The sequence below is a fragment of the Cyprinus carpio genome, chromosome B14, assembly GCF_018340385.1.
Source record: "Cyprinus carpio isolate SPL01 chromosome B14, ASM1834038v1, whole genome shotgun sequence".
NCBI lineage: Eukaryota > Metazoa > Chordata > Actinopteri > Cypriniformes > Cyprinidae > Cyprinus > Cyprinus carpio.
In genome coordinates, this window is record NC_056610.1 from 20,187,980 (window position 1) to 20,204,695 (window position 16,716).

At 35.7% G+C, this 16,716-nt stretch overlaps 1 protein-coding gene across 2 annotated transcripts; it reads right to left on the reverse strand.

Annotated features, from left to right (window-relative positions):
* Positions 1-2,556: 2,556 nt before the first annotated feature.
* On the reverse strand, positions 2,557-14,898 carry slc9a6a (solute carrier family 9 member A6a). Of its 2 annotated transcripts, none has more exons than XM_042738490.1 (16): positions 14,464-14,898; positions 13,203-13,402; positions 12,125-12,202; positions 11,940-12,016; positions 11,728-11,840; positions 10,918-11,023; positions 9,562-9,703; positions 9,235-9,340; positions 9,032-9,120; positions 8,238-8,351; positions 7,750-7,861; positions 7,310-7,463; positions 6,987-7,017; positions 6,812-6,894; positions 6,400-6,505; positions 2,557-4,212 (listed from the first exon to the last, which is right to left on the reverse strand). In XM_042738490.1, exons 1-16 carry the CDS (start codon positions 14,732-14,734, stop codon positions 3,919-3,921), a joined length of 2,076 nt encoding a protein of 691 aa, XP_042594424.1. In that variant the 5' UTR covers positions 14,735-14,898; the 3' UTR covers positions 2,557-3,918. The 2 variants fall into 2 exon arrangements, with proteins under 2 accessions (XP_042594424.1, XP_042594425.1); XM_042738491.1 differs by lacking the exon at positions 14,464-14,898 and adding an exon at positions 14,024-14,457.
* Positions 14,899-16,716: the final 1,818 nt, after the last annotated feature.

Sequence of the window (16,716 nt, forward strand, 5' to 3'; positions counted from 1 at the left end):
GATGTGCTCTTGTGAAGAGTTCTGACCATATAAGGAGCATGTTACCTGATCCTTCTTCAGCCTGACCTCTCTTCTGCTCTCCTCAGTACGAGTGAACGAGAGAAACCAAGCAAGAGTGATTAATTAATCAACAGGCATTCAAGTAAATGGTACATGAAGGTACATGACCCTTAAAGGGATTGTTCACCCAAAAATGAAAATTAGTAACTCACCTTCATGTCGTTCCAAACCCATAAGACCTTCATTCATCTAATCAACGAGAAAAAATCAAAAATACAAAATTATATAAAGATGAAATGTTCAAGGCCCAGAAAGGACATTGTTAAAATAGTCCATGTGACATCATTTTATGAAGCTATGAGAATACTTTTTGCATGCAAAGAAAACAAAAATAATAATTTATGTTCAGATGATGAACTAGGTCTTGTGGGTTTGGAACGACATGAGGGTGAGTAATTAATGACAGAATTTTCATTTTTGTGTGAACTATCTGGAAAATGTGATTTTTTTTCTACTCCAAAAATCCATGACATTTAAAATAATGTATTTAATATTTATCCAACAAAAAGGTTTGTATGAGGATTGTTTTGAATAAGTCAGCCAAAGTGGTACCTAGGTAAAAACAAGACTTAAAAATTATTAACAAGCCTTTTTTCCCCAAAATAACCTAAAATTTATGAATTATGTATAAAAAATAAATCTTACAACCCCACACATTTGAACTGTAGTTTATGTGGGATAGTGATTCTCATAAGCTACATACATTTGCAACATTTAAAAAAAAAAAAAATATGTGAAACATTAGATCAAATGACCTCAGATTCAACCTTTTGTCTTTGTGTGCAATGATCACATGGATCAAGATATTTTCACAGTGCTTAAGGGCAAGCATGTTTAGAAAGGTACTGTCATGGTGCTTGTTGCTATTTAGTGCGTTAGAAGAAAATAAATCAAAAGGGCCTTTTATCTAGGGGCCATTAACCCTGCTGTATCAGACATATTTCATTTACACAGCTTCCAAACAGCTGCTTTAGGAATGATGTCAAAGCCTAAGAAAAGAGTTCCAGCAGTGATCCAGTTTTTTGTGAATATAGTCAGGGAATATAGAGATTAAAACAGCCATACAAGATTATTTAATCGAAAGCACAGGCTTCTGTTTATTGACCATTGCACGCACATGAACAGATGAGAATATTTACACAGATGTAAACAGTCAGTACCTGCAACACATTAGAGTAGAGCTGCACATAGTGTGACTAACACACAGCTACGTACCAGAACAAACAGCACATTTACCACCATTAAAGCCCAGTCAACTTGCTTCTGCTACTTTGCACAAGTTGGGGTGCACAGGTCTGTTTAGTCTTAAACTCAAGCTCTCATTGTTCTTGTTTGAAGTATTTTTGGAGGAGCACATAGATTATACGAGTGTTAAAAAAAGAAGAAAGTTTTATTCAAAGTAATCACACACCCTGAATAAATAGGATTTTTTTTTTTTTTTTTTTACTATAACAATATCTTTACAATGTAGAGAAACTTCTAGTTTATTTGTACCTTTCAGTGACCCCTCAATCTCATAGATTCACATACTCATAAGTTAATTTGCTGTCTGAAAGGAACAAGACTCATTCTCCAATACTACAAACATTGAAGAAATTCTGATGCAGACATTAAATACTTTTTCCTCTTGACACCTCAAAAAAAAAGAATTTTGCAGTTTGTCTGAATTTCATTCGCTCATCTCATAATGCTCTGACAATGAACAGTAGGTATTTTTTGGGTACTTTTTTTAAAAGCAAATAAAAAAGGCAAAAAAAATAAAAAAAAAGCTAAAAATCCTCAATTAACTCAAACACACACAAACACACACAGTGTTTCTGTGCATTACAATACTGTGGCCTCCTCTCACATGATCCTGCACAGCAGGACATATCTGTGTTGAAGGCCTCCGATGCCACTGTGATGACCAGCCGTCATCCCCTCGTTCCACAGTGTGTGCAATTTTCCAGCACACAGACATTGCTGTCAGGGTGGAGTCTTATCAACACTTCCTGCTCCGCAGTTAATGATGCCACCCTGGCCAGAAAACATCCACACAACAGCAGTTTCTATACAGTCCACAAACAGATAGAAAGAAAGAGAGAAACTACAAACACATGGACTGGATTCTACAAAAGATCTGTTTGCTCCTTCTACTAATGTTCCTTCATTATCATGGCTCTCACTTCATCTTAAAATTAAGAATAACTAATTCACAAACTTCTAGTGTACACTTAAAATATGTACACTTTACTGATGATGGGAAAGGACACTGACTGTAGACAGTATCTGGATGTCATGAAGTTGTCATGAAACAACTTGCAGAATTTGGAATGAATGAATGAATGAATGAATGAATGAATGAATGAATGAATGAATGAATGAATGAATGAATGAATGAATGAATGAATGAAGAATGAATGAATGAATGAATGACACAAATGCATGAATGAATAATGAATGATGAAATATATATTAATATATATATATATATATATATATATATATATATATATATATATATATATATTCTATTCTATTATGGTTGCGAATATATATATTCTATTCTATTATGGTTGCGAAGTGTGCAAATTGGGATGCAGGTCCTAAATGTAAAGATCTTACTCTAATATCATTAATACAGAATTCACTGTTCATAACTGCATACAAATCCAACCAGATGCCTGTCCAGCCTAAAACCAAAAATACAACAATAAAAATGTTTCTTTTTTTTCTCCCTGGGCGTGAATGTTAACATTTCTTTTATTCATTCAGCCCTTTTAAAATGAGTCTAAAATCTGAAGAGCTACAGAATTACTCTCATCCCAACCAATGTAAAAATCACAACTCTCTACACTGATCTAGATAAAGAGTTTTCAATTTGTTAGAAAGCGCTAACACACAAAAAGGACTTTGGGAGAGAACGAGGAGGGTTATGCTTCTCCACATAACGTCATGCAAAAATTAGGAATAAAATAGCTAATTTCTTTCTTTTTCTTTTCTGCTCAATGCATCATCCTAGATGGCCCTACTACAAAAAGCATGGGCAATTTTTACTTTATTTTGGGGGGTTTGTAATCCCAGTGGTAAAAACATGTTATTTTAGACATTCGTAAACATGACACTTATTTCATAAATGATTGAACTACATGGACAAAAAGCAGAAAATGAATATCTTTTCTGAGTTCTTTTAGAAAAATGTTACAACAACAAAAAAGAAATGTATGCACTGTATGACTGGGCAGAACAAAAACACAAAAAAACAAGGCGTAAAAACCTTCAGAGATTCACAGTCAAAGGTCACAATATAAGATCCAAACACATCTCTGCATGGCGTCCGCCTGCACAGCTCAGACGAACAAAACCATATCAAAATACAAGGCCTCCCTCTAGTGGATGGCAAAGAGTGTCATTTTGCTCTAAGGGGGGAAACTACATTCCACAGGCACTTGATTGTAACGCAGAGCCACCAATCAGCTCGCCTCTGAAGAGAGAAGGCAGTAAAAAGCATCAGACCCACAGGAATGTGCCACGGACTCTTCACATCTCCTAAACAAGCGCTTGCACGTCAAGAGAGGACACAAATAAGCATGCAGGCCAGGTCACGGCAATTTTACGCTATATAGACAATAAAATATGCTTATTCTGTTGTCATGATAACCTCAGAGAAACCAGAGCATGCTTCCGATCCGTGATGTCAGATGCTAAGTGGTCTGACTGTGGATGTTAAGTGAACAAATTATTTACATTTCTATGATGACATAAAAGAAAGAGTGACAAATGAGGTAGAGACATCAAACCAGCCACTTCAGAGACAGGAGAGGCGCTGAGAGAGATCGCTCTGGATGAGACATGATAGAGAGAAGAGACTCGCCCTGTTCAACTCATGGTTTCGTTCTTGTGCCGGTGCCGGTGGGAGTCCAGAGGCAGCGGGGGCTCTGAATCATCCATGGGAAGGACCAATCGGGTGCCTCGGATCACCAGCTCGTGATCACCGAACGCCAGCTCTCGGTCCAGAGCCTCGTCAGAGTTCACGGCCACTCCTCCGACGGGCGTCCCGCTCGTGTGAGCACCCGCAGCATCTGTGCTCACAGTGACGTCACCGTACGACAGCGTGATGTCACCGTCGTTCAGGATCAGGTCCGAGTCGCTGTCTTTCAGCTGCTCCTCGTTCTGAGAGAAAACACACAGTGGTGATTTCATTGTTTGACTTTTTGAGTATGCGAGTAGTCATTTAGCAAAAAATAAACCTATTACTTATTATTACTTGGAATTATTCAAGATTAATGCTTGAATTCATCAAAAACACATTAAATGTTGACAGTAAAGGCACTTATAATGTTACAAAAGATTTATTTTATTCTTTGAACTTTTCATTCATCAAATCCTGAAAAAAAAAAAAAAAAAAAAAAAACAAAGCATCACGGTTTCCACAAATATATTTAGCAGCTATTTTCATCACTGATAAGAATAATAAATGGGTCCCACTTTATATTAGGTGGCCTTAACTACTATGTACTTACATAAAAAAAAAAAATTGTATCATATTCATATTGTATTGCAAAACACTTTTGCTGCTATTGAGGTGGCATATGGGTAAGGTTCGGGACAGGTTTGGTGGTATGGGTAGCTTTAAGGGTGGGTTAAGGTGTAAGGGATGGGTCAACAGTGTAATTGTAAATTTAATTACAGAAATTATTATTTACATGCAGGTATTTTTAAAATATAAGTACAATGCAAAAACATATACGTAAGCAATAATTGCATTTTATTAAATTATCAATTTAAATGTAAGTACATAGTAGTTTAGGCCACCTAATATAAAGTGGGACCAATAAATGTTTCTTGAGCAACAAATCAGCAGCATATTTGAATGATTTCTGAAGGAGCGTGTGACACAGGATATAGGTCAGTTATTTTTTATCCATTTGGAAAGAAATTAATACTTTTATTTTGCAAGGGTGCATTAAATTGATTAAAACTGATAGTAAAAATGTTACAAAAGACGGTCACATTTCAAATAAATGCAGTACTTTTGAACCTTTAAAAATATTAAGCAGCACAACTGTTTTCAACATTGATATTAATAAGAAATGTTCCTTGAGCTGCAATTCAGCACATGAGAATGATTTCTGAAGGATCTTGTGATACTGAAGACTGGAGTGATAATGCTGAAAATCCAGCTTTGCCATAATTATATTTTAAACTATCTTCAAATACAAAAAAAAAAACATTTTACAGTGATACATTTTTAATGTATTTGGGATCAAATGAATACAGCCTTGATGAGCATAAGAGACTTCTTTCAAAAACATTTTACTGACCCCAGACCTTTGGACCGTAGTGTATATGAAGGTTATTTAATGACATGTTGTTTTTATCATCTTTTATATGTAATGTAACATCTCTGATAAAATGCTTTCAAAAGTCTTTTATTAGCCAAATAAAACCTGCAACAAACAAATCTGCACTAGGAATTTAAACCATCACAGTCCAATAAAATATGTTTCATAAAGAGTGGACTCTGGAATGAGAATCGCTTGCCATTTACAACAACTTACTAGAGGTGGCTTAGAAATAGTTAATTAGCAAGGATGAATAGTGAATTTATTCTCAAATATTTGATTTAACTCTATTATTTTTCATGGAAGTAATTCAAACGGCATGAACTTAAGAGAAGCTTTTAGCTTTCTGTGCTTTAACTTGCTTCAGTAGTTGCAGCTCTAAAGTCTAAAGCCCTTTAAAACACTTGTGCTATGACCTGCTATGAGCAATGTGAGGACTTTGAGGCAATAAAAAAACAAATAAGATATAAAATGCTGGTCTATGTACAAATGCAGACAATGCCTTACAGTGTCTCAAGACATGAGCATTGGGTTTTTAAAACAACGAACAGCGTAAAGTAATACTAACTATTAAAAATTCATATGTAATACTAACAATACATAGATTTGCTCATCTGCACCATTTATAAGCAACAGGCTAAGTGGTACGATTTAGCATTAACTATCAAAACCTAATTATTGCAATAGATGAAATGCTCTGATTATCCTAATAACACAGCAATAACAGATGATTTTACATCTCTTGTTGACTATATCAATCAACATTCATTCTGTTCACACCTCGCTGGATAATCAGCTCTAGGAGGGGGGTAATTTGAGTCAGCTGCTCAAGCCTATTAAATGGCAATTAAGAGTGAATTTGAGGGGTCCGTCCCTATAAACACAGAGTCTGTCAGTCGCCATCAGACATAAACGACTAGCCCTTTTAGTGTTATCTGCCTAATCTAACTAAAACAGGGGAAAATCCAGAACTATGAATAATTATTAGCTCACTGTGTGCGTGTAAAGCACAAACCTCATACGCCTGTGGGCTGGTGAGGCAGCGCGCCAGAGGGCCACAGCAAGCTGGAAGTGTGGCGTTGAGCGGTGGGCCGCTGTGTGTCAAAATGGGCTTTAGATAACTTCAAGTCAACAGGGTTAAGGTAGTGCATGATTTACCATTTCAAGTGATGATGTCATGATGCAAGTCACATGTAAACAAATAAGTAAATGGGATTGCATTTGCAACACTTAGGTTTCATATAAACACAGCTGAAACAGAATCTGAAATCCGAAATTGTGCATGCAAACATACCTATTGTAGCACACTACCTAGCATACAACATGTAAAGTTGGAGAACTGGATTGGTGTTTTACTCCCATCTGATTCTGTCTTTGTTTTTTGATGCAGCTTTTACTAATAAGTGCTAATACACAGCAAAGGATACTTGTGATCAAAGTTGTACCAGATCCTGAAGAACCAGGCGCTCTCATGTTTAGTGCTCCTCCTCTCCACTCCATCGGGACCGATCTGCAGACGAACACAGAGGAAATCCATCATTAAACAGCTCGCATTAAATAAGCCACTGTATTTCAGTCTGCAGCAGACCAAAAAACACTTACAGAGGTCTCCTGATCCGTGTCCACTCCAACACTGCCAAACACAAAACAGCATTACAGCAAATGTAATGAAAACACTTCCAGAACAAAAACACAGTTGGTCGCAATTTCATCCTCTCTAATTTGAGTTTTAGTTGTTAAATGAGTTCAGCCTTTTGAGTTTTAAATGGCTCATGCCATGGTATTTACACATCATACCCTCTGGGTAGGAATGGAAAAGGATGCAAATAAGAACAAAAGCCATGTTTAATGAGTTAACCACTCCCATAAATCTGCTTGTGTGATGCAAGAAGGTCATTCAGACTAAAAGTGAGGTTTAAACTGACCGGATTTTCTGGCAGGACAGCATCTGAGTTGTGCCTCCACCGCAGATCCAAACGGTGAAGAAGACCACCAGCAGCGTGGTGGAGAACATCATCTGCCGTGCATATGTGGCTGTATCCCTGATTGACAAGGCAAAAGTCATGGCACCCCGAAGACCTGGCGAAGAGTGGAGCAAGAACACCAAAACATTATGACTGAAATGCATTTGCAAATATTCTGATATTAATCAGATTTCAAACCCCATATGGGATTGGTTTGGGTTGAGTATTTAGTTTTTTTCTGTTCACACTAAAAACCACCAAACTGGATTTAAAACTCAAATAAAAAAAATAAATAAACAAACAATGGGTTCAAGTCTGACCCATTTAACCTTAATAGGACTTTTGGGTTTGGCATGTTATTCTTCATAGTTAGGATCTTGCCTGCAGCTCTGTGCACAAACCTGCAAACATCATCATGTGCTGGAAGTTGGAGCTGATCTTGTTTCTACGGCCCAAGTTCAGCAGGAAGGAAAGGGGGTAGATGTTCGCCGCTCTGCCCAGAAACACAGCCAGCTGGGACGAGAGGTGTCAAGGCGTGACTGCAAAAATGGAGCTACTGGAGCACCCTCTTCAAAACTGTGACATTTTGTCCTTCCTGAGGCCTTCAGAGGGCTCTGTTCATGAAAAAGTGGTTCTGAGCCATTGATTTCTGGGAAACGCGATGAGCTGTAACTCCCTGGACATATCATTTAACAACAACAGCCTGCCACTTCCTTGATGACATTAAGCAAAGTACTGCCATCCAACATAAACACACACATTCTTTTTTTTTTTTTTATAATAGTAATCCATCAGATTTTCCACTCGTTTTTCATTTGCTAAGAGTATTTTGACTATTTGACCTTTTTACTTTCTGCTCAATTGTTCATTTTACATAGTCTTAGGATACGAATGCACCCACTATGAAGATCGGGTTGAAGACATGGTTATGGAAGGTAAACAATGTCAAGCCCATGTAGGAAAATATGAAGTTCTCAGCCAGAAAATTCAGAAGCTCAAATAACTGAAAGAGAGCACAATGACAAGAAATCATAGTGAGATGTTTATATTAAACATATTTCCTATTCTGTAGACCTAACAGAAATATTAACTTTGGACAAGTTCAGCAAAGCTGCTCAGCAGTATTTATAGTTAAAGGATTACTAAGGTTAAAAAAAATCATAATCATATTGCAATGTCAATTGTGTCACCAGTGTCCCAGTGCGTATTAGATCAAGTAGCTAGTGCAAATTTTGGAAAAATATTTTGGAGAAATTAATACTTTTATTTAGGAATGGTGCATTAAATTGATCAAAAGACATTTATAACATTATTTATAATGTAAAGATTTCTATTTCACATAAACTTTTCCTATTCATGAAATAATCCTTAAAATGTATCAGAAATGTTTGATAATAAGAAGAAATATCGCTTCATGTGACACTGAAGACTGGCTGCTAAAAAAATCAGCTTTGCCATCACAAGACCAAATTACATTTTAAAATTACATGACATTACAACAGAAGGTCATTCTTTTCAAATGTAATATTATTTCACAATATTACTGTTTTACTGTAACCGTAATCACATAAATGCAGCCTTGGTGTGCATAAGAGACATAAATATTAAACAATCTTACCAACCCCAAAGAATTGAAATGTTAGTGTGCATCATACACACTAGGGAGTGGAATATAACACTTACTTGTTTTGTCCTGTCCTGAGATTCAGGAGACAGATTGTTAAAGGTGTAATGGGCTTGTGTCATTCCACAGAACAGAACCGCCACCACACCTGAGAAACACAGCAAGAAGAGTAGAAACAGGCATTCATTTATACAGTCGGAGTTTGTGATGTGTTTATATATAGTTTCTAGAACACTCAATGGGAGTTTTATCTCAAGCTCACCTGTAAATCCACATGCCTCGGCCAGTAGGAATGTGCTCCAGGACATGAGGAAGAACAGTGCCGTCTCCAGCAACGGAAAGTCCCTAAGCTTAGTGAACTTCGTAACGTGGAAAGGAGTCAACGAAAATATCCTTGGGATGAAGAAACTTCTAAATGCATTATTTAACATTAATAGTGACTATCAAATCGAAAAATAGAATGAGATTTATACATGCCACAGGTGAGATTCAAACATATCCCATTTATTTATAATAATAGTCACCACAGTCATACAAATGTGTTATAACAAAAATAAGTGTCATACAAAATTGAAACATTAAAGGATATCAACGCAGTTACGACTCCAGTTGCCACTCCAAGAGCAAAAGAACCACTGAAGACCCCCAGGAAGATGCCAAAGGACTTCAGCATGGCCATGGCTTCAAACGTGTGTGTGTTGTCTCCCTCAGGCTGATATGCTACAATTGACCTGGACAAAAAAACACAGATACATCCACACAAACTCATACATTGTATGATAATCAGAAATCTAAAAGAGTTAAGAATTTTAAAGAAGGAGATTTCTCTGTGCTTCTTTATTATCTACAATACTGCAACAATTCCATCTGCTTCTGGAAATCCATAACAAACATTAACATTATGACTATGAGCAGGACTGGAAAATATGCTAATGTTTTTCTAACATCTAAACGCATATCAGATAAGGTGTGCTCTGCAGAGATATTCAATTTATTTTCCACTATTTCCCAGTCTGTGCACTGTTTTCTTAAAGAGGTCACATTATACATTTTCTATAATCTATTGTTTTCCCTTGAGGTCCATAATGTCAGCACAATCCCTGTGTGTAATTTAGTTTTTCCAACTTATCTCTGATCCTTAGACTGGAAATGTTAAATGAGCTCTTTTGTTTTCTAAAACAAAGGCTGGTTTGCTGTTGTGCTCAAATGAGTTTTTAACTTCATTATTAATTCATAAAAACTTTCCCATATTTTGCAGCTTAATTTAAATACATATTTTCCATGCATTAGAAGTTCTGAAAGACAAAGGAAGGTTTGATTCCTCAGGATAATTGCTTTTTAAAATGTAACTGATTTCCAAATGAGAAGCTCAAATTAATAAATGACATTTTTAGTATTTAGAACAGGCAGGAACAAGAGAAAACTTTCTAGAGGACCACAGCATCACTTCAAACTATGAAGCAAATGGCTATCATCCAATCAGCAAATACCCACAGCTCTGCCCCATCCACACCTTCTAGAACTGTGAAGCTAATGAACTGCAGAAGTCCCCTACAGGTAGTTCAAATTAAACTAGAAAGGGATTCTTCTTCCCTTTTTAGCTTCCTTCTTTAGCTTCCTTACAGGTGCTGGTGTGAAGCATAACTGTGGGTCATTTACCAGTCAATGCACACACTAAAAATCCACTCGGCAGGCTCAAAGCTACATGTGCAGCACACCCATTGAGGGGCGTTTTCAGTGTCTGGTTCCCGCCCTCTGTATAAGCCACGCCTCTAGGGCTGTGATGCCCCGCCCCACTTTGCCTCCCGTAATAAAGCAGCATGCTGGAGCAGATTAAAGGTCCAGCAGAGAAAGAATCGGATGTTAAATGAAAAGTGTTAATTATTCATTCTGCATTGTGTTTGTAAATATGGCAGTGTATAATCATGAGCAGTAGAGGACTTACGAGGACAGTACGACAGCGACGGCATCATTCAGAACACTTTCTCCAAACAGCAGGGCGTATAGGTCAGCATCCACCTGCAGCTCATTGAAGATGGCCAGAACTGTCACTACAAAACACATGACAAATCAACTTTTGGCTAAGCCCCGCCTTACAAACATTACTGACCAATCCTGCATTAGCACTTGGTTAGATCTGCCTTTTCTTCGGATGTGCTATTCTAATGCAATTTCTAAAGGAAGCTTGGAGAGTTTCAAACTCAATTGTACATTAAGCATTTAAAAATATGTTAAAATGTTGCCAGGGCATAATCGAGACACAACATACCAGGATAGTTCATAGTATGCATTTTTTAATTATAATTGTAATTATGCATCATTTAACAATGGCATAAAGAATATTTGGAATGTCACAATTCCATTTCATGCAAGAATAAAATCCATTAATATAGGAACACATTTTTACAGTAATTTGCGCTGGTACCCTCAATTTTCAGATTTATTCCCGTACAGGGAACCAATGAGGAATGAGCTTTGAAACGGGTTACTTCCAGACAACAAATTGCTTTGATATATAACTTAATTATAATCATTTCCTAAAACAAACATAGCACTAGACTTCAGAAAGTGCAGATGAATTCTGCTAAAAAAAAAATCTAGGCTAAGTTTAGAAATTCCATAACACACTCCTCTTGCAAAAAACTAAAAAGACAAGACCACATACCTAATTTTCCAAATGAATGCCTGATTAATACACATTAAAACATCTGAGGATTGCATTTAGGCACGGTTACAGAGACTCTGACTGTAGTACCTGGGTCAGTGGCTGAGACAATGGCACCAAAGAAAAGGCAATCAGTGAAGAAGAAATCGCCACCCAGATGGCCAATTTGCTTCATCAGCATCACACAGCCGTACATAAACAACCTGGAAAATAAAGAGCACGCCTCTGTACACTGGTTCTCACCCTCATCACTGGAGCAACCATTTGAAAAAGCACTGACAAAAGACATTGTATACACTGACCCAATGATGAAACAAGACACCACGGTTCCCACAAACGCGTAGGCAAGAATGGAGCCCAAGTTCCTGAAGAAATGTCTCTGAAAAACACAGACAGAAGCACTGAAATGATTTATCTACACTGAGCAGTACATTATCTTGTGCACACAACATCTGGTCTGTATTAATGATTAAAAAACAGCTCTTACTTGTTTTAAACTATATCCAGCATGAAATATGATAGGAGGCAAGAGAATATTGAAGAAGACCTCTGGGTCAAAGGTCACCTGAAACAGAATTAGAATGATTCAGATATTGGCATTTCATTCACCTTTGATCAAATAAGAAAAGGTTTTAAATATTGCACTACCGTTCAAAAGTTTGGGGTAAGTAAGATTTGTTGATGTTTAGAAAGAAATCTCTTATATGCCCACTAAGGCTGCATTTATTTGATAAATACAGTAAAACAGTAACATTTAAAATAATTTTCCATTTTAACTACTTTAAATATGTAATGTATTCCTGTGATGCAAAGCTGAATTTCAGCATCATTACTCCAGTCTTCAGTGTCACATGATCCTTCAGAAATCATTCTAATATGCAGATTTGCTGCTCATGAAACATTTATTATCAGTGCTGAAAACAGTTGTGCGGCTTAATATTTCTGTGGACACCGTGATACATTTCTACATATTCAATGACAAATAGAAAGTTTAAAAAAAACTATTTGTATTTTGTATCATTACATATTATATCTTTATAATCACTTTTGATCAGTTGAATGTGTCCTTGCTGAATAAAAGTATTAGTTTCTTTCAAAATGGATTTCTAAGAAAGCACATTAAAAATGTAAGCTATTTCCTCTCATCGGTTTGTTGACTGGAGACTATTTGGGCCTATCAAGTCTAAATTCAGCTTGACAAAACATCTTTTCTGAAATGACGCAACATTTTGACTAAGATAGAAACAGTTTCATGCATGTGTCATGTGAGGGGCATGTTCTAACAGAGAATGACAGTTTGTCAGGCACTGAATTAGTATGTGTGAGTGTGTGTGTTGAATTTAAATTATTGGTACAAAGTTAAACCAGGAATTTGTTTGAAACACCTAGCGAACACGACTGAGTTCAGCAAAACAGACTGGCTATTTATCTATGAGTCATATTCAAATAAATTCTGAGTTCCCCATAACATTTGTGGTTTAAGTCCAGCTTTCGATTCAAATTCATCTGAATATGTGTTGTCGGTCAAATGGCTGCTGTATGTTTGTTGTGATGTGATATTTTACCTTGCGGAGCATCTCGTTGTCCTGAATGTCATCGACATCATTGGCACTGATCTCTCCTTTCAGTGTGTACTCATAGAACTTACCACTGACATTCACCAGCAGTGTGGCTGGACTGGCATTGACATTACAGCTCAGTGTAACATTGTTCATGTCACTGGGAACATGAATAGCATAACGCAGGACAACACCCACAAGCAACCCTGATGAGAGACAGAAAGATGCCATTGTAGTACCATTTTAATAAAATGATTTGGTACATTTTAAATGTATTACTATTTAAGTTATTTTTTTTTTTTTACAATTCCACATTAAAATGTTCAAACTCTAGTCATCACAAAAGCTGAAGCTATTCAACTCTCAAAAGATTTTTGAAGCACATCTGTTTATGTACTATGGCTACTTTTATTAGCTTATAATAATAAACTTTTAAACATTTTTGTTAACTGAAATAAAGCTGCAATAGCATAAAATAAAATAAAAATAGATTAAAAAAAACTTTAAAGGAAAATTAGAAACAGAGCTGAAATAAGTTTAAATGTGTGCACTAGAATTACTAACTGAAAATTAATAAAAACCCTGAAATAAAACTAAATCTCAAGCAAAAATAAAATCAAGCCAAAAACTAAAATTAAAGGAAAAAACTAGAAAAATTATAAAAATCAAATAACAAAGTTACAAAAAAACATAAGCAATAAATAAATGATTAATAAATAAATACATTTAACTAAAACAAAAGCTAACTAAAATATAAATAAAAACTATAATATAATATATAAACAATATACATATTTAAAAAAAATAGTACAATAACACTTGTGTACCTGAGCTCCTGAATAACCTAACTGAGATATGCTCATAGGCAAGAATATTTCCAGTTGTAATTGATTGCAAGTAACTCTTCAGGTTAAGAAAACTCAGTATAAATCCTGTTACCACTAAAAAAGGGATTCCTTAACTTAAGGCCCTAATAGAGAGATGACAACAACAGCAAAGCTTTCAAACTCTTGTATCTGTGTTTTGAAAGAGCCCGGCATGTTCAGGAGCAGCAGTGAGGCAGATGAACTCCTGCAGGACAGGCCCTGTTCTCCAGTGCTAAACTCCCACCCTGCCCTTTAAACAGTCATGTTCATGCATGGCGTACTTTCATTAACAGATCCCATGCACCTGTAGACTTCACCGCGGTGAGCGTGCAGCTGAATACACAGTTCATGTGTGCGATCAAAGAGGCAAATGATCTCTGATCACGCCTATTCTTTCTCACCATATATCATCGCCAGCCCCGTCTCGTGCAGAAACCTGAAGCGGCGGTGTTTGAACAACCATATGGTCAAGATCGTCAGGGTGAGGAGCAGGATGAAGACCAGCAGGTCGGCACTGTCTTGTCTGTGGCTTTCTTCAGCTTTCTTCTCTGTCACGATGTTCTCCATCGCACTGTCTTCAGCTCTGCACGGGCACGAGCAGAGGGAGCTCACCAAAACAAACAGAGACAGTCTTCTCCAGATACTCACCGCGGCGTTCATCTTACAACCCATGCTGGCATTACTTTTAGCTGGAAAGATATAAGAAGAGGAATGCACTATGCTCAGGATCGCTGAACACAGTCAGGAGCTTTAGCAGAGACAATCATAGGCTGCTGCAGATTGTTCCTGATTCCCAACGACGCCCCGCCCACTGCGTGTGACGTCACGTGACCAAGCGAGCAGCGTGTTCGCGCAGCTCATATGTCGATGTTTTCATTTATTCTGCATCATCATTGTCGAACATTGGCATATAAATATAGCCTATAATGAAGTTATATTTTGATTTAATTAATATTTTATCATGACAAGTTCAAATCCCCACGCCCCACGCACTTTTTTTTTGCTGTAAAAAATGCAAATTCAGGTGTTAGTGAGGGAGCACATTTGTTATGCATTTGTCACAGATGTTTAAAAACAGCCAGTATTTCATCATTATATTCTTTTACATTATATAATTGATTATCTGTATAACAGTAGTCATACAGATAGATAGATAGATAGATAGATAGATAGATAGATAGATAGATAGATAGATAGATAGATAGATAGATAGATAGATAGATAGATAGATAGAAGAAAATAATTTATGAATAGTTAAAATCTTCACATTTTGGAAAGATGCAGAGGCTTGGGATTGTGTGCAATTAATTTTATATTTTATTGTGGAGACTTTTTGTGCTAAAATTTATACCTCACTGTTCACATTATTTCTGTAAATATGTTTCATTCAATATTACATTCGTCATGTCTTTTTTTATTATTATTAACCAATGAATCAACAAATACAAATACAATATTACAGAACATCAAGAATTATTACAAAGAACAAAAATAACAGCCAGCGGAAAGAAAATTCAATTATAACCTAAATAATGCGATACATAAAAGGATAAATAATCAACACGAAAGTAGTTTGGTTTATTCTTAAGGATAAAAAGATATCTTATGTAATAATTTGTTACTTTTGCTGAACTTTTACATTCATAAATGTAAATTTTTCAAAACTCCCCCATGATTAGTGGTTTTTAAAGAGGAATTTGTAATATGGACACGTTAAGATGAAAAGTCCCAAAGCAAGTTATTTGTATACTTTTGGTTTCATAATGTAAACTCCCTTATTTTCTCTTTGTCTCTATATTTTTTTTCTCCCCAATATTTTTATTTTATTTCATTTTATTTTATTTTAAATTTATTTTGTGATATGGTGTGCAGAGTGTGAATGAAATTTGAGTGTAATCTCAGTCGTAATATGTAAATCTCCCAGTTATGAATGCCTTTGTGTTGTTGTTCAAAGCATTAAATAAAAATAAATACAAAAAAAAAAAAAACACAAAAGTAAAAATGTAAAAGAAAGAAAATACATAATAATAATAATAATAATAGAAAATTAAGCAAATTAATAAACAGATAAATTAATACAAAGTAATAATTTTAAAGGGGAATCTTTTTTTTTCTTTATTGAACAAAAAGCACAGGGGATACAGTATCAAGCGCAAAAAATAAAATAAAAATAAGACAGTCAACTCAAAGTAAAGCAAGGCAATAGATAAGGGATAGTCTACTAATAAAAAATAATAATCATAATAATTCACAAAATATTCATAGAAACTACAAATACAAAAGATGAATATAAGTAAATAGAAATAAATAACATTGGGCATACATAAATAATAATCTTCAGAAGATCAGGAAGTAATTTATAATGAAACCATCATTTCTTTAAGCAACAAAGACGTTTTAGCAGCTTTCTCTTAAGAGAGTCATAAAATAATTTTAAATCAACACAAAAAAGTCTAAAATTGGGCTTCGAAAAAGTTACTTTACACTTATGAAGATAAAAATCGCCACATAAAGTAAGTTTAAAGAATAAAAAAACAACAAAATATCCGCTTCTCCTCAAAAAAATCATTACAACAGCGGCGGTGGGCAACCGGAAGTGCGATTAGTTCGTCACTCATCACTCATCGAACATTGAATAACGCTCCACGCCATTC